Source organism: Salmo trutta, unplaced genomic scaffold (assembly GCF_901001165.1).
Source record: "Salmo trutta unplaced genomic scaffold, fSalTru1.1, whole genome shotgun sequence".
Classification (NCBI taxonomy): Eukaryota; Metazoa; Chordata; class Actinopteri; order Salmoniformes; family Salmonidae; genus Salmo; species Salmo trutta.
The window spans coordinates 4,027,888-4,053,406 of record NW_021822992.1 but is presented as its reverse complement, the minus strand read 5'-3'; the positions used below and the strand labels follow the sequence as shown (position 1 = coordinate 4,053,406).

Genomic DNA, 25,519 nt, shown 5'->3' with positions numbered 1-25,519 from the left:
GTGAAATAGAAATCTGATCCACCAGGTGGATTTTCAGAGAATGGGCTTTCCTGAATGAGAGGATGGGGGGCGGAGTTGATCAACACGCTCTTTGTCTAAACTACTTCCCTAATGTAAAGAGAGAGAGAGAAGAGAGCAGAGAGAGCAGAGAGAGAGAGAGAGACACAGAGAGAGCAGAGTTGAGGGTCTTCAGTTTATCCAGACAGTGCCTTACGTGTGGTTGGTGTGCAGAACACAACAGTCCGTTGTCTTGGGCATGAAGGCGACTAGCCATGCATAAACAGACAGGGCAGACGGACAACAGGAAATAATGCGCTCCGGCTATACCTCGTAAACAACCACCTTGTTGTTCTGTTCATGTTTTATCCAGACAGTCGCTGTCTGAGTTTGACAGAGTATCGACCCGTTCGCTTCTAGTCTCAGTCTTCTTTCCATATTTTCCTCTTCATCTCTCCTCTCTTCTTCTTCACCATGGGGTGTTCGTCGTCCAGCACACAGACTATCGATGAGGAGAAGAGACCGGGGACAAAACCCGAGGAGTCCAATGGAGACACATTTGGTGAGTAACTTCTATTTTTGGCAGGGTCAGTTAACAGTGACACTTTTTAAAGTTTGGTCAAAATGTGTCAAAGTCACCTGCTTTTCCCCCATTAGAATACATTGTCACACTGCAGAAGGTTGTGTCAAAGTCACCTGTTTTTCCCCCATTAGAATACATTGTCACACTGCAGAAGGTTGTGTTATATGTATTGATTTTGTCTTAAATTGTATTTATTTTTTACCATAATAACATTTGTACAGATGTTTTATTTGTGAAGGGGGTCGAGGTTATGGAAAGGAGACAAATTGTTCCAACACTTCAGCATTGTTACACTTTCCTCTTCTGAAGTCTTTGTTTGGGGGGGGGGGAGGGTGTTACATTGTGATTATAGCAAAATGCTTTATCATTATCACTCTCTGGTGTTACATTGTGATAATCAATCAATCAATCAATCAATCAAATGTACTTATAAAGCCCTTCTTACATCAGCTGATGTCTCAAAGTGCTGTACAGAAACCCAGCCTAAAACCCCCCAAAACAGCAAGCAATGCAGGTGTAGAAGCACGGTGGCTTGGAAAAACTCCCTAGAAAGGCCAGAACCTTAGGAAGAAACCTAGAGAGGAACCAGGCTATGAGGGGTGGTTAGGAAAAACTCCCTAGAAAGACCAAAACCTAGGAAGAAACCTAGAGAGGAACCAGGCTATGAGGGGTGGCCAGTCCTCTTCTGGCTGTGCCGGGTGGAGATTAGAAACCTAGAGTGGAACCAGGCTATGAGGGGTGGCCAGTCCTCTTCTGGCTGTGCCAGGTGGAGATTATAACAGTTGGCTTTTCATAGCCGATCATGCAGGTGTAGAAGCACGGTCCTCATGTGTATATATATTATAGCAGAACTCTTTATTGTTATTACTACCTGGTGTTAATATTTACTCAGTTATTGGTGATTTAGTTGCATCTTTTGACTAACCACAGCCAATGATAATGCATTAGTAGCGTATCTTTCCACGAGTTAAAAATATGTCAAAAACCAGAACAAAAAACAATCAACTCTTGTTATCAGCCTCTCCCCCCCCCCCCCCCCCCCCCCTATGGAGTGGTAAACCACAGGTTTTTGACCCTCCTCATGTATATATCACAGTACATTATGTTCCCTGGACAGTCACATGTTGCCAGTTAGAGAGGCCACGCAGCTCTGATCAAACTGCTGTGGAAAACACTGCATTCTTGGCAGCACATCTGCACCCAGAGGCTATAGGGTTCTGGTTCAGCCTGTTAGCTGTGATTCTGCTGTGGCACGGCCTGTACTGTCATATCCATGAGGCTATAGGGTTCTGGTTCAGCCTGTTAGCTGTGATTCTGCTGTGGCACGGCCTGTACTGTCATATCCATGAGGCTATAGGGTTCTGGTTCAACCTGTTAGCTGTGATTCTGCTGTGGCACGGCCTGTACTGTCATATCCATGAGGCTATAGGGTTCTGGTTCAGCCTGTTAGCTGTGATTCTGCTGTGATTCTGCTGTGGCACGGCCTGTACTGTCATATCCATGAGGCTATAGGGTTCTGGTTCAGCCTGTTAGCTGTGATTCTGCTGTGGCACGGCCTGTACTGTCATATCCATGAGGCTATAGGGTTCTGGTTCAGCCTGTTAGCTGTGATTCTGCTGTGGCACGGCCTGTACTGTCATATCCATGAGGCTATAGGGTTCTGGTTCAACCTGTTAGCTGTGATTCTGCTGTGGCACGGCCTGTACTGTCATATCCATGAGGCTATAGGGTTCTGGTTCAGCCTGTTAGCTGTGATTCTGCTGTGATTCTGCTGTGGCACGGCCTGTACTGTCATATCCATGAGGCTATATGGTTCTGGTTCAGCCTGTTAGCTGTGATTCTGCTGTGGCACGGCCTGTACTGTCATATCCATGAGGCTATAGGGTTCTGGTTCAACCTGTTAGCTGTGATTCTGCTGTGGCACGGCCTGTACTGTCATATCCATGAGGCTATAGGGTTCTGGTTCAGCCTGTTAGCTGTGATTCTGCTGTGGCACGGCCTGTACTGTCATATCCATGAGGCTATAGGGTTCTGGTTCAGCCTGTTAGCTGTGATTCTGCTGTGGCACGGCCTGTACTGTCATATCCATGAGGCTATAGGGTTCTGGTTCAGCCTGTTAGCTGTGATTCTGCTGTGGCACGGCCTGTACTGTCATATCCATGAGGCTATATGATATCTGTAAATGATGTCTGAGTGTTGGAGTGTTCCCCTGGCTATCTGTTAATGATGTCTGAGTGATGGAGTGTTCCCCTGGCTATCTGTTAATGATGTCTGAGTGATGGAGTGTTCCCCTGGCTATCTGTTAATGATGTCTGAGTGATGGAGTGTTCCCGTGGCTGTCTGTTAATGATGTCTGAGTGATGGAGTGTTCCCCTGGCTATCTGTTAATGATGTCTGAGTGATGGAGTGTTCCCCTGGCTATCTGTTAATGATGTCTGAGTGATGGAGTGTTCCCCTGGCTATCTGTTAATGATGTCTGAGTGATGGAGTGTTCCCCTGGCTATCTGTTAATGATGTCTGAGTGATGGAGTGTTCCCCTGGTTATCTGTTAATGATGTCTGAGTGATGGAGTGTTCCCCTGGCTATCTGTTAATGATGTCTGAGTGATGGAGTGTTCCCCTGGCTATCTGTTAATGATGTCTGAGTGATGGAGTGTTCCCCTGGCTATCTGTTAATGATGTCTGAGTGATGGAGTGCCTGGCTATCTGTAAATGATGTCTGAGTGATGGAGTGCCTGGCTATCTGTAAATGATGTCTGAGTGATGGAGTGCCTGGCTATCTGTAAATGATGTCTGAGTGATGGAGTGCCTGGCTATCTGTAAATGATGTCTGAGTGATGGAGTGCCTGGCTATCTGTAAATGATGTCTGAGTGTTGGAGTGCCTGGCTATCTGTAAATGATGTCTGAGTGATGGAGTGCCTGGCTATCTGTAAATGATGTCTGAGTGATGGAGTGCCTGGCTATCTGTAAATGATGTCTGAGTGATGGAGTGCCTGGCTATCTGTAAATGATGTTGGAGTGATGGAGTGCCTGGCTATCTGTAAATGATGTTGGAGTGATGGAGTGCCTGGCTATCTGTAAATGATGTTGGAGTGATGGAGTGCCTGGCTATCTGTAAATGATGTCTGAGTGATGGAGTGTTCCCCTGGCTATCTGTAAATGATGTCTGAGTGATGGAGTGTTCCCCTGGCTATCTGTAAATGATGTCTGAGTGATGGAGTGCCTGGCTATCTGTAAATGATGTCTGAGTGATGGAGTGCCTGGCTATCTGTAAATGATGTCTGAGTGATGGAGTGCCTGGCTATCTGTAAATGATGTCTGAGTGATGGAGTGTTCCCCTGGCTATCTGTAAATGAATAAAAAACAAGAATAGTGACATCTGATTTTCTTTTGATACAATTACATTTATTAAAACCAAATACTTTTAGACTTTTACTCAAGTAGTATTTTACTGGGGCACTTTCACTTTTACTTGAGTCATTTTCCTTTAAGGTATCTATACTTTTACTCAAGTATGACAATTGGGTACTTTTCCCACCACAGAAAGTAGCCTCATTAATCCCGTCATTTTGGTTACATTAATTTCTGTTTACTGCATTTATTAATTGCACTCATTTTACCGTTTCTCATTCTCGGAGTGGAAACATTGTTTGCAGAGTTCACAACCTGCTACACTTGTGAGAAACAGGTTTTGGTTTATTTCATAACACATCATTTGAGATTTGTAAAAAAAAAATTCATTGTGTTTTGTTTTGGAGTGGTCCGTGTGAGCAATGGGCACATGTCTGTTTTCTCTGTCTTCAATATTATTCTACAATGTAGATAATAGTAAAACATAAATAAAAACCCTTGAATGAGTAGGTGTGTCCAAACTTTTGACTGGCATTTCCATCAATAAATAAAAATAATTCTTTTTGTAATGAGATTTTTTTTTCTCCTGACCAGAAATAGTTTTTATTTATTGCTTTTCTGTTGACTTTTGTATTTTATTTTTTTGCCACAACCTGGTTAATGGAAGCCCTGGTACCCATAGAGAGGCCTGGCTGACACAGGGACCATATTGTCCATTCATGGGTCCTGCCTGGCTCTGGTCCTGCCTGGCCTGCCTGCCTGGCCTGGCACATGGCTTCTACACACTAGGACCAGGCACAGCTGAGGACATTGTTATGTAATCATTTAACATACACTCACACTGTGTACTCACTGCCCTGTTGTTACAGAGGCACCGTCAGTATGTATTTATACAGGTTGTTACTGCCTGACCGTCAGTATGTCTTGATACAGGTTGTTACTGAGGGACCATCAGTATGTCTTGATACAGGTTGTTACAGAGGGACCATCAGTATGTCTTGATACAGGTTGTTACTGCCTGACCATCAGTATGTCTTGATACAGGTTGTTACAGAGGGACCGTCAGTATGTCTTGATACAGGTTGTTACTGCCTGACCGTCAGTATGTCTTGATACAGGTTGTTACAGAGGGACCATCAGTATGTCTTGATACAGGTTGTTACTGAGGGACCATCAGTATGTCTTGATACAGGTTGTTACTGAGGGACCATCAGTATGTCTTGATACAGGTTGTTACTGCCTGACCATCAGTATGTCTTGATACAGGTTGTTACTGAGGGACCATCAGTATGTCTTGATACAGGTTGTTACAGAGGGACCATCAGTATGTCTTGATACAGGTTGTTACAGAGGGACCGTCAGTATGTCTTGATACAGGTTGTTACTGCCTGACCATCAGTATGTCTTGATACAGGTTGTTACTGAGGGACCATCAGTATGTCTTGATACAGGTTGTTACTGCCTGACCATCAGTATGTCTTCATACAGGTTGTTACAGAGGGACCATCAGTATGTCTTGATACAGGTTGTTACTGAGGGACCATCAGTATGTCTTGATACAGGTTGTTACTGCCTGACCATCAGTATGTCTTGATACAGGTTGTTACTGAGGGACCGTCAGTATGTCTTGATACAGGTTGTTACTGAGGGACCATCAGTATGTCTTGATACAGGTTGTTACTGAGGGACCATCAGTATGTCTTGATACAGGTTGTTACTGAGGGACCATCAGTATGTCTTGATACAGGTTGTTACAGAGGGACCATCAGTATGTCTTGATACAGGTTGTTACAGAGGGACCATCAGTATGTCTTGATACAGAGGGACCATCAGTATGTCTTGATACAGGTTGTTACTGAGGGACCATCAGTATGTCTTGATACAGGTTGTTACAGAGGGACCATCAGTATGTCTTGATACAGGTTGTTACTGCCTGACCATCAGTATGTCTTGATACAGGTTGTTACAGAGGGACCATCAGTATGTCTTGATACAGGTTGTTACAGAGGGACCATCAGTATGTCTTGATACAGGTTGTTACAGAGGGACCATCAGTATGTCTTGATACAGGTTGTTACTGAGGGACCATCAGTATGTCTTGATACAGGTTGTTACTGCCTGACCATCAGTATGTCTTGATACAGGTTGTTACTGCCTGACCATCAGTATGTCTTGATACAGGTTGTTACTGCCTGACCATCAGTATGTCTTGATACAGGTTGTTACAGAGGGACCATCAGTATGTCTTGATACAGGTTGTTACTGCCTGACCGTCAGTATGTCTTGATACAGGTTGTTACTGCCTGACCATCAGTATGTCTTGATACAGGTTGTTACTGCCTGACCATCAGTATGTCTTGATACAGGTTGTTACAGAGGGACCATCAGTATGTCTTGATACAGGTTGTTACTGAGGGACCATCAGTATGTCTTGATACAGGTTGTTACTGCCTGACCATCAGTATGTCTTGATACAGGTTGTTACTGCCTGACCATCAGTATGTCTTGATACAGGTTGTTACTGCCTGACCATCAGTATGTCTTGATACAGGTTGTTACAGAGGGACCATCAGTATGTCTTGATACAGGTTGTTACTGCCTGACCGTCAGTATGTCTTGATACAGGTTGTTACTGCCTGACCATCAGTATGTCTTGATACAGGTTGTTACTGCCTGACCATCAGTATGTCTTGATACAGGTTGTTACAGAGGGACCATCAGTATGTCTTGATACAGGTTGTTACTGAGGGACCATCAGTATGTCTTGATACAGGTTGTTACTGCCTGACCATCAGTATGTCTTGATACAGGTTGTTACTGAGGGACCATCAGTATGTCTTGATACAGGTTGTTACTGAGGGACCATCAGTATGTCTTGATACAGGTTGTTACTGAGGGACCATCAGTATGTCTTGATACAGGTTGTTACTGCCTGACCATCAGTATGTCTTGATACAGGTTGTTACTGCCTGACCATCAGTATGTCTTGATACAGGTTGTTACTGCCTGACCATCAGTATGTCTTGATACAGGTTGTTACTGCCTGACCATCAGTATGTCTTGATACAGGTTGTTACAGAGGGACCATCAGTATGTCTTGATACAGGCTGTTACAGAGGGACCATCAGTATGTCTTGATACAGGTTGTTACAGAGGGACCATCAGTATGTCTTGATACAGGTTGTTACAGAGGGACCATCAGTATGTCTTGATACAGGTTGTTTAGGTCTGTCTGTTTCAGGGTGTTGTAGTACCATCTCTAGCAGTGTGTCTGTCTGTTTCAGGGTGTTGTAGTACCATCTCTAGCAGTGTGTCTGTTTCAGGGTGTTGTAGTACCATCTCTAGCAGTGTGTCTGTTTCAGGGTGTTGTAGTACCATCTCTAGCAGTGTGTCTGTCTGTTTCAGGGTGGTGTTGTAGTACCATCTCTAGCAGTGTGTCTGTCTGTTTCAGGGTGTTGTAGTACCATCTCTAGCAGTGTGTCTGTTTCAGGGTGTTGTAGTACCATCTCTAGCAGTGTGTCTGTCTGTTTCAGGGTGTTGTAGTACCATCTCTAGCAGTGTGTCTGTCTGTTTCAGGGTGTTGTAGTACCATCTCTAGCAGTGTGTTTGTCTGTTTCAGGGTGGTGTTGTAGTACCATCTCTAGCAGTGTGTCTGTTTCAGGGTGTTGTAGTACCATCTCTAGCAGTGTGTCTGTCTGTTTCAGGGTGTTGTAGTACCATCTCTAGCAATGTGTTTGTCTGTTTCAGGGTGGTGTTGTAGTACCATCTCTAGCAGTGTGTCTGTCTGTTTCAGGGTGGTGTTGTAGTACCATCTCTAGCAGTGTGTCTGTTTCAGGGTGTTGTAGTACCATCTCTAGCAGTGTGTCTGTCTGTTTCAGGGGGTTGTAGTACCATCTCTAGCAGTGTGTCTGTTTCAGGGTGTTGTAGTACCATCTCTAGCAGTGTGTCTGTCTGTTTCAGGGTGTTGTAGTACCATCTCTAGCAGTGTGTCTGTTTCAGGGTGTTGTAGTACCATCTCTAGCAGTGTGTCTGTCTGTTTCAGGGTGTTGTAGTACCATCTCTAGCAGTGTGTCTGTCTGTTTCAGGGTGTTGTAGTACCATCTCTAGCAGTGTGTCTGTCTGTTTCAGGGTGTTGTAGTACCACCCAGTTAGCCAGTCAAGTCACCTAGAGATGCTCTCTGTCTTCGTCCCAGAGGCTGGCGTCACCTCTGAAATGTTGTATTGTACCATGCTGCTACTCTGTACATGTGGCACTGCATGGCAGTGATCTGTCCCATCTAACAGCACTGTCTCACCAGCTGTATGCCAGCCAATGCCACAGTGGTCCCACCGGGTCCCCACCCCCCAGCTCTCTCTCTCCCTCTCCCTCTCCCTCTGTCCAGGGACTGACTAGCTGTTTTGACTGGGATCTCTGTCATCTTTGGATGGTAATCATGTTGACACAAGAGTCATCCATGCCAAGAGAGGCTCTATCTCTGTCTGTCTCTGTCCCGCCAACCAGCCAGCTACAGACAACAGTTGTTCTATCCCAGAGAGCTAGCTGACTGTACTGTCTAGCTCTCTCTGTCTCGGTCTGTCTTGGTCTGTCTCTGTCCCACTACCAGCCAATCCCACCAGCCAGCCAGCTACAGACAACAGATGTCCTATCCCTGAGATCTAGCTGGCTGTACTGTACTGTCTCAGTCTGTCTCTGTCCCACTACCAGCCAATCCCACCAGCCAGCCAGCTACAGACAACAGATGTCCTATCCCTGAGATCTAGCTGGCTGTACTGTACTGTCTCAGTCTGTCTCTGTCCCACTACCAGCCAATCCCACCAGCCAGCCAGCTACAGACAACAGATGTCCTATCCCTGAGATCTAGCTGGCTGTACTGTACTGTCTCAGTCTGTCTCTGTCCCACTACCAGCCAATCCCACCAGCCAGCCAGCTACAGACAACAGATGTCCTATCCCTGAGATCTAGCTGGCTGTACTGTACTGTCTCAGTCTGTCTCTGTCCCACTACCAGCCAATCCCACCAGCCAGCCAGCTACAGACAACAGATGTCCTATCCCTGAGATCTAGCTGGCTGTACTGTACTGTCTCAGTCTGTCTCTGTCCCACTATCAGCCAGCTACAGACAACAGCTGTCCTATCCCTGAGAGCTAGCTGGCTGTACAACTGTAACTGCAGCATTTTTCACCAGTTTTCATTATTCAGCTCAGGAGTTGCTTGCGAAGCCATGTGAGAGAGAAGTGTAATTTCACCCAGGTGTTCACCAATGACCCCCTCGCCCCTGAAGTTAAACCAACCAACCAATGACCCCCTCGCCCCTGAAGTTAAACCAACCAACCAATGACCCCCTCGCCCCTGAAGTTAAACCAACCAACCAATGACCCCCTCACCCCTGAAGTTAAACCAACCAACCAATGACCCCCTCGCCCCTGAAGTTAAACCAACCAACCAATGACCCCCTCGCCCCTGAAGTTAAACCAACCAACCAATGACCCCCTCGCCCCTGAAGTTAACCAACCAACCAATGACCCCCTCGCCCCTGAAGTTAAACCAACCAACCAATGACCCCCTCGCCCCTGAAGTTAAACCAACCAACCAATGACCCCCTCGCCCCTGAAGTTAAACCAACCAACCAATGACCCCCTCGCCCCTGAAGTTAAACCAACCAACCAATGACCCCCTCGCCCCTGAAGTTAAACCAACCTAACCAATGACCCCCTCGCCCCTGAAGTTAAACCAACCACCAATGACCCCCTCGCCCCTGAAGTTAAACAACCAACCAATGACCCCCTCGCCCCTGAAGTTAAACCAACCAACCAATGACCCCCCTCGCCCCTGAAGTTAAACCAACCAACCAATGACCCCTCGCCCTGAAGTTAAACCAACCAACCAATGACCCCTCGCCCCTGAAGTTAAACCAACCAACCAGCATTTTTGCAGCGCTGTTCTTCTTTACATAACAGACTTCCTGTAGAGCTACAACGAAATGAAACATCACAACTATATTTCCTCATCTCATCACCCCATAGCTCCTCATCACCCCATAACTCCTCATCTCATCACCCCATAACTCATCACCTCATCTCATCACCCCATAGCTCCTCATCACCCCATAACTCATCATCTCATCTCATCACCCCATAACTCATCACCTCATCTCATCACCCCATAACTCCTCATCTCATCACCCCATAACTCATCACCTCATCTCATCACCCCATAACTCCTCATCACCCCATAACTCATCACCTCATCTCATCACCCCATAACTCCTCATCTCATCACCCCATAACTCCTCATCACCCCATAACTCATCACCTCATCTCATCACCCCATAACTCCTCATCTCATCACCCCATAACTCCTCATCACCCCATAACTCATCACCTCATCTCATCACCCCATAACTCCTCATCACCCCATAACTCCTCATCACCCCATAACTCCTCATCACCCCATAACTCATCACCTCATCTCATCACCCCATAACTCCTCATCACCTCATCTCATCACCCCATAACTCCTCATCTCATCACCCCATATGTCACAAAATCTTTCGTTGTGTTGCAGGGAAGACCAAAATGCAGCGGAGTTGTGGATACTCATATTTTAATTAACAAAAAAAGAGTAAAGCATCCACTTGACAAAACAATAAATGATACCCACAACACTAAACAGTTTTGCAGGCTCACCAACGCAGTGCAAAAAACAACTACCCACAAAACCAAGTGACAAACATACTCCTACATATATGACTCCCAATCAGGAACAACGATCCCCAGCTGTTCCTGATCAGGAGTCACAAGACCAACACAGAACAATCACACACATACAAGACTGCCACGTCCTGACCCCAAAACTACTACAACAGCTCCATCTGCTGGTCAGGACGTGACACCATAACTCCTCATCTCATCTCATCACCCCATAACTCCTCATCTCATCACCCCATAACTCCTCATCACCCCATAACTCCTCATCACCCCATAACTCCTCATCACCCCATAACTCCTCATCACCCCATAACTCCTCATCTCATCACCCCATAACTCCTCATCACCCATAACTCCTCATCTCATCACCCCATAACTCCTCATCTCATCACCCCATAGCTCCTCATCACCCCATAACTCCTCATCTCATCACCCCATAACTCCTCATCTCATCACCCCATAACTCATCACCTCATCACCCCATAACTCCTCATCACCCCATAACTCATCACCCCATAACCCCTCATCACCCCATAACTCCTCATCTCATCACCCCATAACTCCTCATCTCATCACCCCATAACTCCTCACCTCATCACCCCATAACTCCTCATCACCCCATAACTCATCACCCCATAACCCCTCATCACCCCATAACTCCTCATCTCATCTCCCCATAACTCCTCATCTCATCACCCCATAACTCCTCATCTCATCACCCCATAACTCCTCATCACCCCATAACTCCTCATCACCCCATAGCTCCTCATCACCCCATAACTCCTCATCTCATCTCCCCATAACTCCTCATCACCCCATAACTCATCACCTCATCACCCCATAACTCCTCATCACCCCATAACTCATCACCCCATAACTCCTCATCTCATCACCCCATAACTCCTCATCTCATCACCCCATAACTCCTCATCACCCCATAACTCCTCATCACCCCATAACTCCTCATCTCATCACCCCATAACTCCTCATCACCACATTACTCCTCATCACCCCGTAACTCCTCATCTCATCACCCCATAGCTCCTCATCACCCCATAACTCCTCATCTCATCACCCCATAACTCCTCATCACCCCATAACTCCTCATCTCATCACCCCATAACTCCTCATCACCACATTACTCCTCATCACCCCATAGCTCCTCATCACCCCATAACTCCTCATCACCCCATAACTCCTCATCTCATCACCCCATAACTCATCTCATCACCCCATAACTCCTCATCACCACATTACTCCTCATCACCCCATAGCTCCTCATCACCCCATAACTCCTCATCTCATCACCCCATAACTCCTCATCTCATCACCCCATAACTCCTCATCACCACATTACTCCTCATCACCCCATTACTCCTCATCACATCACCCCATAACTCCTCATCTCATCACCCCATAACTCCTCATCACCCCATAACTCCTCATCTCATCACCCCATAACTCCTCATCACCCCATAGCTCCTCATCACCCCATAACTCCTCATCTCATCACCCCATAACTCCTCATCACCACATTACTCCTCATCACCCCGTAACTCCTCATGTAGACCTCTAAATCTATCTCTCTCTGTTTGCTTGTCTTCCATTGGTCCTGGTCCTATTTTGTGCTAGCCCATCACATTCCTTTCCAGTCGTGGCTCCCTGGTCTTTAGGGGCTACGACAGTCAAACCAAACCAGGAAGCTGGAGTGTCTAATTTGATCATTTGGTTTATGTCATGCATGAAACAATGCTCTGTTTACATCGGGGGGGGGGGAGGAGTTAACAGTGACATGGATTAAATCATAGGAAGGTTGTGATCAGTCTAAGAACAGATTTCCTGAACTGTTTTTGCAGACAGACTGGTCCCAGATCTGTTTGTGTTGTCTTGCCCAACAACTCTATGGTAATTCATTGTATTGTGAAACATCCTAGATGTGGGCTATACAACACAAGCAGATCTGGGACCAGGCTTAGACTATCCTGTTGTGTGTTTTCCAGGTGTCCAGTAGCCTACCCTTGGATGGATATTCACCCCCATCTAGTCTGTATCAGTCATATACACTTCCTCGTCACAGTTTCGTAACTAGGTGAACCTTGTCCCTAGGTGAACCTTGTCCCTAGGTGAACCTTGACCCTAGGTGAACCTTGACCCTAGGTGAACCTTGACCCTAGGTGAACCTTGTCCCTAGGTGAACCTTGTCCCTAGGTGAACCTTGTCCCCAGGGCTCAGAGAGAGAAAAACCAGCAGGTTGCTTTCAATAAATCACATTCTTCAACCCCCGGAAATGGAGGATGAGTTTTTCATCTTTTAATAAGTTCCGCATGTCCTAGAAATTCTCCTTGTCTTTTATTGTTTTCCCCGTCACTGCTGATTCAAACCAACTGACTCTCTCTTACCAAAGGGGCCACTTCTGTTTCAGTCATATTTCAACAGCAGTTAAAATACTTCAGGATGGTCCCAACAACCAAAGCATTTGAATACAAAGGGGGAAAATGGCTCCACACTTGACAACATAATGGTTGATTTTAACATGACGGCTACCCTGAAGAGGAAGTGTCGACTTTGACAGCAAATGGTACATTTTTACCTTTCTGAATTTTGGCATCTGCTGCTGCAGCGACACCAACAGTGAACAGCTCATCATTATTCTATGTTCTGTGGATTAATTACATCTAAATCCGTTTCATCTAAATCCGTTACATCTAAATCCGTTACATCTAAATCCGTTACATCTAAATCTATTACATCTAAATCCGTCACATCTAAATCTATTACATCTAAATCCGTCACATCGAAATCCGTCACATCTAAATCTATTACATCTAAATAATCTGTTACATCTAAATCCGTCACATCTAAATCCGTTACATCTAAATCCGGATTGGGTTACCAGGAGTTACTATGGAATGTTGTAGGTGTTACTGTGGCAGTAGATCATGGATTGGGTTACCAGGAGTTACTACTGAATGTTTTAGGTGTTACTGTGGCAGTAGATCATGGATTGGGTTAGCAGGAGTTACTACTGAATGTTTTAGGTGTTACTGTGGCAGTAGATCATGGATTGGGTTAGCAGGAGTTACTACTGAATGTTTTAGGTGTTACTGTGGCAGTAGATCATGGATTGGGTTACCAGGAGTTACTACTGAATGTGTTAGGTGTTACTGTGGCAGTAGATCATGGATTGGGTTAGCAGGAGTTACTACTGAATGTTTTAGGTGTTACTGTGGCAGTAGATCATGGATTGGGTTAGCAGGAGTTACTACTGAATGTTTTAGGTGTTACTGTGGCAGTAGATCATGGATTGGGTTACCAGGAGTTACTACTGAATGTTTTAGGTGTTACTGTGGCAGTAGATCATGGATTGGGTTAGCAGGAGTTACTACTGAATGTTTTAGGTGTTACTGTGGCAGTAGATCATGGATTGGGTTACCAGGAGTTACTACTGAATGTTTTAGGTGTTACTGTGGCAGTAGATCATGGATTGGGTTACCAGGAGTTACTACTGAATGTTTTAGGTGTTACTGTGGCAGTAGATCATGGATTGGGTTACCAGGAGTTACTATGGAATGTTTTAGGTGTTACTGTGGCAGTAGATCATGGATTGGGTTACCAGGAGTTACTACTGAATGTTGTAGGTGTTACTGTGGCAGTAGATCATGGATTGGGTTACCAGGAGTTACTACTGAATGTTTTAGGTGTTACTGTGGCAGTAGATCATGGATTGGGTTAGCAGGAGTTACTACTGAATGTTTTAGGTGTTACTGTGGCAGTAGATCATGGATTGGGTTACCAGGAGTTACTACTGAATGTTTTAGGTGTTACTGTGGCAGTAGATCATGGATTGGGTTACCAGGAGTTACTACTGAATGTTTTAGGTGTTACTGTGGCAGTAGATCATGGATTGGGTTACCAGGAGTTACTACTGAATGTTTTAGGTGTTACTGTGGCAGTAGATCATGGATTGGGTTACCAGGAGTTACTACTGAATGTTTTAGGCGTTACTGTGGCAGTAGATCATGGATTGGGTTAGCAGGAGTTACTACTGAATGTTTTAGGTGTTACTGTGGCAGTAGATCATGGATTGGGTTAGCAGGAGTTACTACTGAATGTTTTAGGTGTTACTGTGGCAGTAGATCATGGATTGGGTTACCAGGAGTTACTACTGAATGTTGTAGGTGTTACTGTGGCAGTAGATCATGGATTGGGTTAGCAGGAGTTACTACTGAATGTTTTAGGTGTTACTGTGGCAGTAGATCATGCATTGGGTTAGCAGGAGTTACTACTGAATGTTTTAGGTGTTACTGTGGCAGTAGATCATGGATTGGGTTAGCAGGAGGTACTACTGAATGTTTTAGGTGTTACCGTGGCAGTAGATCATGGATTGGGTTACCAGGAGTTACTACTGAATGTTTTAGGTGTTACTGTGGCAGTAGATCATGGATTGGGTTAGCAGGAGTTACTACTGAATGTTTTAGGTGTTACCGTGGCAGTAGATCATGGATTGGGTTAGCAGGAGTTACTACTGAATGTTTTAGGTGTTACTGTGGCAGTAGATCATGGATTGGGTTAGCAGGAGTTACTACTGAATGTTTTAGGTGTTACTGTGGCAGAGTGCTGAATATGTCTGAAGATGGTTAACTACAACACAACTAGATCGGTTCATGACAACACAGACACACCAAGGTCAATGCTGATCAGTCATAACTGCTTGAATTTCAGGCATTCAAGCTTATCAGATCCTTCGTTAGTTCAACTGATTTAACCAATGTTTGGAATTCAATGTGAGAAACGTTTTGCCGTGCAATGATGGTTTATCAGGAATGTTACAGTTGGATCTGGTTTCAGATGTCAGGTTAAACCTGGAAATACATTTTCTCTCATGAACCTCATGTCTTTCTGTGTTTTTACATTTTTTTTATTCCAGTTGTCAAGAATGGACACATCTCGGAGGAAACAGAGACCATCGCTGACCAGATGCAACTTCCTGTCCAGAGTGCCCTGACTGATGACTCTGAGGAACCTGTCATCATGGCCTCCGAGGCCCTGGAGACCATGGGGTCTGGATGGGAGGAGGACCAGGTCCTGGTGATGTTGGCTGCAGCTGAGCCAGAGGTTCCACCTGAAGTCCCTGCTGAGGCTGCAGCCGTGGAAGCAGAGGTCCTTTCAGAGGCTGTGGTTTTAGTAGAGGCTGTGGCCCCAGTGGAGGTGGCGATCCCTGTTGAGGCCGTCGTGGTTGAGTCCGCTCCTCTGGCAGAGGCTCCTGCTAAGACAGTGGTGTCTGAGGAGGCCCCTGTTGTTGAAACTGGAGCTGCAGTGGAGGTGGCTACCCTGGTCGAGGAAGCTGCACCTGTGGAAGCTGCTGTCCCAGTCGAGGTAGCTGCCCCCATTGAAGTTGTTTCCCCAGTCGAGGTAGCTGCCCCCATTGAGGAGACCCCAGCTCCAGCCCCAACAGAGGAGACCCCAGCTCCAGCCCCAGCCCCAACAGAGGAGGCTCCAGCCCCAACAGAGGAGACCCCAGCTCCAGCCCCAACAGAGGAGACCCCAGCTCCAGCCCCAACAGAGGAGACCCCAGCTCCAGCCCCAAAAGAGGAGACCCCAGCTCCAGCCCCAAAAGAGGAGACCAAAGAAGCCCCAGCCCCTGTGGCCGCTGTCCCTGAGCCAGTAACCCCTGCTGCTGAGCCTGTGGCCGCTGTCCCAGTGGGGGCCCCTGCTGTGGAGGCCCCTGCACCCAGTGGCCCCATAACTGACCTTGTTGTTGCTGCTGAGCCTGCAGCAGAGCCAATAATCACCCCTGTGGCTGTGGAGGCCCCTGTAGCAGCCATTGCCAATGAGCCAGTGGAGGCCCCAGGACCAGTGGAGGCCCCAGGACCAGTAGAGGCCCCAGGTGAGGTGGCAGCTCCAGCCGCCCCAGAGCTAACACCAGCCGCCCCTGCCCCAGAGCTAACACCAGCCGCCCCTGCTCCTGCTACCTCAGACGCCCCAGCCCCTGCCCCAGAGCTAACACCAGCCGGCCCTGCCCCAGAGCTAACACCAGCCGCCCCTGCCCCAGAGCTAACACCAGCCGCCCCTGCTCCTGTGGCCCTGCCTACTCCTGCTACCTCAGACGCCCCAGCCCCTGCCCCAGAGCTAACACCAGCCGCCCCTGCCCCAGAGCTAACACCAGCCGCCCCTGCCCCAGAGCTAACACCAGCCTCCCTTGCTCCCGTGGCCCTGCCTACTCCTGCTATCTCAATCCTAGAGATTGATGGTATGTACTCCTTTACCGCTTCATCCTCACTGACACGATCACTCTACATATTTAAACCGTCATAAAACCTCATCAAGATGTTAACCTTGTCTTAATATAATTGTATTTACCAGGTTCACAAATAGTCACATTTCACCTCAGTAACACATTCCAAACTGATTGTGCTGAGGGATAATTAAATTCCACAGAGCAATGGCTGCCATTTATTGTCCTGATTCACCCCAGGGAGATTATGATTGTTCTTCCAGCTCATAGATTCACTAAATTGATATGTTAACCTAAAACACCCGTCTCTCCTGATTTGTAAATAAGGTGTGTCAGTCAAAGTCTATGTTGTAACCTGCCAGATCCGGCTTATCTGGAATATGGTTGGTCCTCCCCTGCCACAGGCACAAATAGCTGGGAAGACATCTCTGCAAACATGCGTGAAATGTGGGGAGAGACGGCGAGCGTGAGATGTGGGGAGAGACAGTGAGATGTGGGGAGAGACGGTGAGATGTGGGGAGAGACGGTGAGATGTGGGGAGAGACGGTGAGATGTGGGGAGAGACGGTGAGATGTGGGGAGAGACGGCGAGATGTGGGGAGAGACGGTGAGATGTGGGGAGAGACGGTGAGATGTGGGGAGAGACGGCGAGATGTGGGGAGAGACGGCGAGATGTGGGGAGAGACGGCGAGATGTGGGGAGAGACGGCGAGATGTGGGGAGAGACGGCGAGATGTGGGGAGAGACGGCGAGATGTGGGGAGAGACGGCGAGATGTGGGGAGAGACGGCGAGATGTGGGGAGAGACGGTGAGATGTGGGGAGAGACGGTGAGATGTGGGGAGAGACGGCGAGCGACGGTGAGATGTGGGGAGAGACGGCGAGCGACGGTGAGATGTGGGGAGAGACGGCGAGATGTGGGGAGAGACGGTGAGCGTGAGCAGACAAGCTGAGAGATGGAAGACCAACTGACTAACAGACCAGCGTATATTTACTCACCCACAGAGTTGTTTAAAGACTGTTGTACGGTGGAGTCTATAAATAGGTAAAAGGTATTCTAACAAACGTAGCATACCCCCCCAAGGTCTCCATAGCCTCATTACCTGACTGGTTACCAAGAGGTATCAGACACCGTCACCGACTAGGGGGAGGTATCCGTCACCGACTAGGTGGAGGTATCCGTCACCGACTAGGGGGAGGTATCCGTCACCGTCACCGACTAGGGGGAGGTATCCGACTCCGTCACCGGCTAGGGGGAAATATCCGTCACCGACTAGGGGGAGGTATCCGTCACCGACTAGGGGGAGGTATCCGACACCGTCACCGACTAGGGGGAGGTATCCGACACCGTCACCGGCTAGGGGGAGGTATCCGACACCGACTAGGGGGAGGTATCCGTCACCGACTAGGGGGAGGTATCCGACACCGTCACCGACTAGGGGGAGGTATCCGACACCGTCACCGGCTAGGGGGAGGTATCCGACACCGTCACCGACTAGGGGGAGGTATCCGACTCCGTCACCGGCTGGGGGAGGTATCCGACTCCGTCACCGGCTAGGGGGAGGTATCAGACACCGACTAGGGGGAGGTATCCGTCACCGACTAGGGGGAGGTATCAGACACCGTCACCGACTAGGGGGAGGTATCAGACACCGTCACCGACTAGGGGGAGGTATCCGACACCGTCACCGACTAGGGGGAGGTATCCGTCACCGACTAGGGGGAGGTATCCGACTCCGTCACCGACTAGGGGGAGGGATCAGACACCGTCACCGACTAGGGGGAGGTATCCGTCACCGACTAGGGGGAGGTATCCGTCACCGACTAGGGGGAGGTATCCGTCACCGACTAGGGGGAGGTATCCGACACCGACTAGGGGGAGGTATTCGTCACCGACTAGGGGGAGGTATCCGTCACCGACTAGGGGGAGGTATCAGACACCGTCACCGACTAGGGGGAGGTATCCGACACCGTCACCGACTAGGGGGAGGTATCCGACACCGACTAGGGGGAGGTATCCGACTCCGTCACCGACTAGGGGGAGGTATCCGTCACCGACTAGGGGGAGGTATCCGACACCGTCACCGGCTAGAGGGAGGTATCCGACAACGTCACCGGCTAGGGGGAGGTATCCGACACCGACTAGGGGGAGGTATCCAACTCCGTCACCGGCTAGGGGGAGGTATCCGACACCGACTAGGGGGAGGTATCCGACTCCGTCACCGACTAGGGGGAGGTATCCGACTCCGTCACCGACTAGGGGGAGGTATCCGACTCCGTCACCGACTAGGGGGAGGTATCCGACTCCGTCACCGGCTGGGGGAGGTATCCGACTCCGTCACCGGCTAGGGGGAGGTATCCGACACCGACTAGGGGGAGGTATCCGTCACCGACTAGGGGGAGGTATCCGTCACCGACTAGGGGGAGGTATCAGACACCGTCACCGACTAGGGGGAGGTAACCGACACTGTCACCGACTAGGGGGAGGTATCCGACACCGTCACCGACTAGGGGGAGGTATCCGACACCGACTAGGGGGAGGTATCCGTCACCGACTAGGGGGAGGTATCCGACTCCGTCACCGACTAGGGGGAGGTATCAGACACCGTCACCGACTAGGGGGAGGTATCCGACTCCGTCACCGACTAGGGGGAGGTATCCGTCACCGACTAGGGGGAGGTATCCGTCACCGACTAGGGGGAGGTATCCGTCACCGACTAGGGGGAGGTATCCCACACCGACTAGGGGGAGGTATTCGTCACCGACTAGGGGGAGGTATCTGTCACCGACTAGGGGGAGGTATCCGTCACCGACTAGGGGGAGGTATCAGACACCGTCACCGACTAGGGGGAGGTATCCGACTCCATCACCGGCTAGGGGGAGGTATCCGACACCGTCACCGACTAGGGGGAGGTATCCGACACCATCACCGACTAGGAGGAGTATCAGACCCCGTCACCGACTAGGGGGAGGTATCAGACACCGACTAGGGGGAGTTATCCGACACCGTCACCGACTAGGGGGGTATCAGACACCGTCATCGACTAGGGGGAGGTATCAGACACCGACTAGCGGGAGGTATCCGACACCGTCACCGACTAGCGGGAGGTATCCGACACCGTCACCGACTAGGGGGAGGTATCAGACACCGTCACCGACTAGGGGGAGGTATCCGACACCGTCACCGAGTAGGGGGAGGTATCCGACACCGTCACCGACTAGGGGGAGGTATCCGACACCGACTAGGGGGAGGTATCCGTCACCGTCACCGACTAGGGGGAAGTATCAGACACCGTCACCGACTAGGGGGAGGTATCAGACACCGTCACCAACTAGGGGGAGGTATCCGACACCGTCACCGACTAGGGGGAGGTATCCGACACCGACTAGGGTGAGGTATCCGACTCCGTCACCGACTAGGGGGAGGTATCCGTCACCGACTAGGGGGAGGTATCCGACACCGACTAGGGGGAGGTATCAGACACCGTCACCGACTAGGGGGAGGTATCCGACTCCGTCACCGACTAGGGGGAGGTATCCGTCACCGACTAGGGGGAGGTATCCGACACCGTCACCGACTAGGGGGAGGTGTCAGACACCGTCACCGACTAGGGGGAGGTATCCGTCACCGACTAGGGAGAGGTATCCGACACCGACTAGGGGGAGGTATCCGACACCGACTAGGGGGAAGTATCCGACACCGACTAGGGGGAGGTATCCGACACCGTCACCGACTAGGGGGAGGTATCCGACTCCGTCACTGACTGCAGTAGTCTCTACAGACATGATGCAGTAGTCTCTACAGACATGATGCAGTAGTCTCTACAGACATGATGCAGTAGTCTCTACAGACATGATGCAGTAGTCTCTACAGACATGACGCGCTACAGACATGATGCAGTAGTCTCTACAGACGTGACGCAGTAGTCTCTACAGACATGATGCAGTAGTCTCTACAGACATGACGCAGTAGTCTCTACAGACATGACGCAGTAGTCTCTACAGACATGATGCAGTAGTCTCTACAGACGTGACGCAGTAGTCTCTACAGACGTGATGCAGTAGTCTCTGTAAGACATGATGCAGTAGTCTCTACAGACATGATGCAGTAGTCTCTACAGACGTGACGCAGTAGTCTCTACAGACATGATGCAGTAGTCTCTACAGACGTGACGCAGTAGTCTCTACAGAAGGACTAAAAGCTGTTCTAGTGTGCCACTTCTTCCTGAGGCCCTGACCAACACAATAGCCCCAGTCAGGCAGTCTGAGACACCCTCTCTCTCTTTCTCTCCCCTCTCTCTCTCTCTTTCTCTCCCCCCTCTCTCTCTCTTTCTCTCTCTCTCTCCCCCCTCTCTCATTGTGCTCTGTGAATTACCCAGATAAGACTTCTGCACTGTTGCCTGGGATTACATAAACCATGTTAATGTCCTCTGTCCCCACTCCTCAGTTCTGATGCAAATGTTTGTCTAGTGAACTGTACATTTTGACGAGAGCAGAGCAGAATGGAGTCAGTCTAGTGACTTGTAGTAGCCTTCATGTATAGATCATTTAGGTTTATTTATGGCCCCTTGTCATGGAATAGTTGAGATGAGGTTATTCCCTCGCTGTTCTGGCCAAAGCATGTCAGACCCTCACCATAAAATCTCTACAGTCACAGTAGAATCTTCACAATCACAGTAGAATCTTCACAATCACAGTAGAATCTTCACAATCACAGTAGAATCTTCATAATCACAGTAGAATCTTCACAATAGAATCTTCACAATCACAGTAGAATTTTCACAATCACAGTAGAATCTTCACAATCACAGTAGAATCTTCACAATCACAATAGAATCTTCACAATAGAATCTTCACAATAGAATCTTCACAATCACAATAGAATCTTCACAATCACAATATAATCTTCACAATAAAATGTTCATAATCACAGTTGTAGCATGAATCAGCCCTCTTTCTTTTAGTAGAGCAGATAGTGAAATCTATTCTGTGTTTAAATGAGGGTGAAGACAAGTCCAGCATGCCTGTCTGAGATGGGGAGATTTCCCCTGAGTCACAGAGGAAAGCCATGCTGTTTCAGGGCTATGTTTAGCTACAGTGTTTAGCTACAGTGTTTAGCTATAGGTAACCCGTCTATCTAGTGCTGCCCAGGAAAATGTGATGAGCCCAAAGTTCTGTTATCTTATATCCACTACCAGGATATCCACTGGTACTGTTATCTTATATCCACTACCAGGATATCCACTGGTACTGTTATCTTATATCCACTACCAGGATATCCACTGGTACTGTATCTGTTACCTTATATCCACTACCAGGATATCCACTGGTACTGTATCTGTTACCTTATATCCATTACCAGGATATCCACTGGTACTGTATCTGTTACCTTATATCCATTACCAGGATATCCACTGGTACTGTATCTGTTACCTTATATCCACTGCCTGCCTGCCCGCCCGCACTCTACTCTACTCTACTCTACTCTACTCTACTCTACTCTACTCTACTCTACTCTACTCTACTCTACTCTACTCTACTCTACTCTACTCTACAAACACAGAAAGAACAAACTGTCCTTTTCAGCCAGAGAGAGAAAGAGCGAGAGAGAGAGACCCACCCCTTGCATAACTCTCTCTCTCTGTCTCTCTGTGGTGCATGCTGTTTGCATGGTTGGACCCACACCTTATAACCAGGCTATTCACCAAGCTGGTTCTGCTGAACAAGATGTTCTGGTGACAGAGAGAGGTTTAACTCTAGGCTCTCTGCTTTGTCAGCCTTCACTGTTAATATTCACCAATATGTTCTGGTAACAGAGAGAGGTTTGACTCTAGGCTCTCTGCTACGTCTTTGTTGTTCTATGTTAATAGTTCAATGACACCGAAGACCAGTCATGTTGGAATGTCACACATTAACTTCACACACACACACGACTAGCCGGGCGTTGATTTCCTGGTGTGTGTGTTGTTTTTCCCAGGTGTTCCGGTGGTTGTGTCTGAGGTGGCACAGGAAGCAGCGGCCTTGGTGTTGGCAGGAGTGGCACAGGAAGCAGAGAAAGACAAGAAACTGAACTAAGAAGAGAGGTCAAACCGAGGAGGCTGCTGGTAAGACCCCCTCTCCCTCAGACAGAACAGACATTAAAAACATGAATCTATTCTCACAGATGGTGGCATGCCACGAAGCAAATTCAATGTAAAACAACATTATGTGGATCTTTTCATTGAATATCAATTATTTTTGAATTTCCCCAATTTCAAGGACTTGATGATGTGTGTGTGTATATATTAGGGGGCATACAAGCTTAACGTCTATGATCAAGGAATCTAATTAACCTGGTTATTGAATAAATGTACTTATGTTACTCAATATACAAGCATATGTAACTAAAATACTTTTTTTTTTGTTCTTGTCTTTCAGTGGCCAGGGAAACACAAGCTCCTTGGATAAAACCTCAGTTTTTAACATTCCAGAGAAGATCTGTTAGACAGGATGCACAACCCAAAGACCATGAAGTTAAAAAGGCTACTGGAAAACACACACACTCATCTGCCACAACGATGATAGACCAGTTCAATACATATTACTGTCCAGGGTGTGTCCAAAATGGCACCTAATTCCCTGATTTTTAGGGGATAGGGTGTAATTTCAGACGTAGCCTAAGTCTTGTCACCAAAGTGCCTTCCCATCCTGGAAATATGGATGGATCACCTTTTCTTCCTCTATTGGCAGTAACTACCATGTAACCTGGAGCCACCTGGGCTTCCAACCGAACTCTCTGACTCCCAATAACCTGGAGCCACCTGGGCTTCCAACCGAACTCTCTGACTCCCAATTACCTGGAGCCACCTGGGCTTCCAGCTGAACGTTTACTCCCAACAACCTGGAGCCACCTGGGCTTCCAACCGAACTCTCTGACTCCCAATTACCTGGAGCCACCTGGGCTTCCAACTGAACTCTCTGACTCCTAATAACCTGGAGCCACCTGGGCTTCCAACCGAACTCTCTGACTCCCAATTACCTGGAGCCACCTGGGCTTCCAGCCGAACTCTCTGACTCCCAATTACCTGGAGCCACCTGGGCTTCCAACCGAACTCTCTGACTCCCAATTACCTGGAGCCACCTGGGCTTCCAACCTGAACGTTTACTCCCAACAACCTGGAGCCACCTGGGCTTCCAACCGAACTCTCTGACTCCCAATAACCTGGAGCCACCTGGGCTTCCAACCGAACTCTCTGACTCCCAATAACCTGGAGCCACCTGGGCTTCCAACCGAACTCTCTGACTCCCAATTACCTGGAGCCACCTGGGCTTCCAACCGAACTCTCTGACTCCCAATAACCTGGAGCCACCTGGGCTTCCAACCGAAATCTCTGACTCCCAATAACCTGGAGCCACCTGGGCTTCCAACCGAACTCTCTGACTCCCAATTACCTGGAGCCACCTGGGCTTCCAACCGAACTCTCTGACTCCCAATTACCTGGTGCCACCTGGGCTTCCAACCGAACTCTCTGACTCCTAATAACCTGGAGCCACCTGGGCTTCCACCTGAACGTTTACTCCCAATTACCTGGAGCCACCTGGGCTTCCAACTGAACTCTCTGACTCCTAATTACCTGGAGCCACCTGGGCTTCCAGCTGAACTCTCTGACTCCTAATTACCTGGAGCCACCTGGGCTTCCAGCTGAACTCTCTGACTCCCAATAACCTGGAGCCACCTGGGCTTCCAACTGAACACTGACTCCCAATTACCTGGAGCCACCTGGGCTTCCAACTGAACTCTCTGACTCCTAATTACCTGGAGCCACCTGGGCTTCCAGCTGAACTCTCTGACTCCTAATTACCCGGAGCCACCTGGGCTTCCAGCTGACACCTGACTCTCTCTAACAGACGGCTGTGGTGAAGCCAAACGATGCTCTACATTAGCAACAACTGTGAAGTTGAGGTTCAGACGCAGTCAGACTACACTGTCACTTTAAGGTTGTCAATACGGAGTCGACGTTGTGTTGAACAGCTTCTCGGCGGGAGAACGTTCCATAATAAATTACTACTTTACTTTTTTACTAGCTGCTCTGAAAGAGGAAGACGAGCCAAACAATCTAACAACTGTTCTTCTGGACTAGACTGAACCCTGCTAATGTGGAAGTCATTCATGAATGAATGATTACTTCAATACGGTTATTTAACAGGTAGATCTGTAATACTAAGCGGTTAATGGTAGACCTGGAGTGTACAGTGTAATGTTGAGGAGAGACTTTACACTGAGTGGACAAAACATTAAGAACACCTTCCTAACATTGAGTTGTATCCATTTTTCCCCTCAGAACAGACTCAATTCATCAGGGACTCTACCAGGTGTTGAAAGCGTTCCACAGGGATGCTTGTCCATGTTGACTCCAATGCTTCCCCACAGTTGTGTCCAGTTGGCTGGATGTCCTTTGGGTGGTGGAACATTCTTGATTCACACGGGAAACTGTTGAGCGTGGAAAAACCCAGCAGCGTTGCAGTTCTTGACACAAACCGGTGCGCCTGGCACCGACTACCATACCCCGTTCAAAAGGCACTTAAAGCCACACACACACAATCCATGTCTCAACTGTCTAAAAGCTTAAAAATCCTCCTTTAACTCGTCTCCTCCCCCTCATCTACCCTG

At 48.4% G+C, this 25,519-nt stretch overlaps 1 protein-coding gene across 1 annotated transcript; it reads left to right on the top strand.

Annotated features, from left to right (window-relative positions):
- LOC115187948 (skin secretory protein xP2) lies at window positions 1–23,377 on the top strand. The gene is made up of 4 exons (XM_029747030.1): window positions 1–559; window positions 15,566–16,525; window positions 22,847–22,973; window positions 23,287–23,377. The coding sequence occupies exons 1-3, from the start codon at window positions 472–474 to the stop codon at window positions 22,942–22,944; spliced, it is 1,146 nt and encodes a 381-aa protein (XP_029602890.1). The 5' UTR covers window positions 1–471; the 3' UTR covers window positions 22,945–22,973; window positions 23,287–23,377.
- Window positions 23,378–25,519: the final 2,142 nt, after the last annotated feature.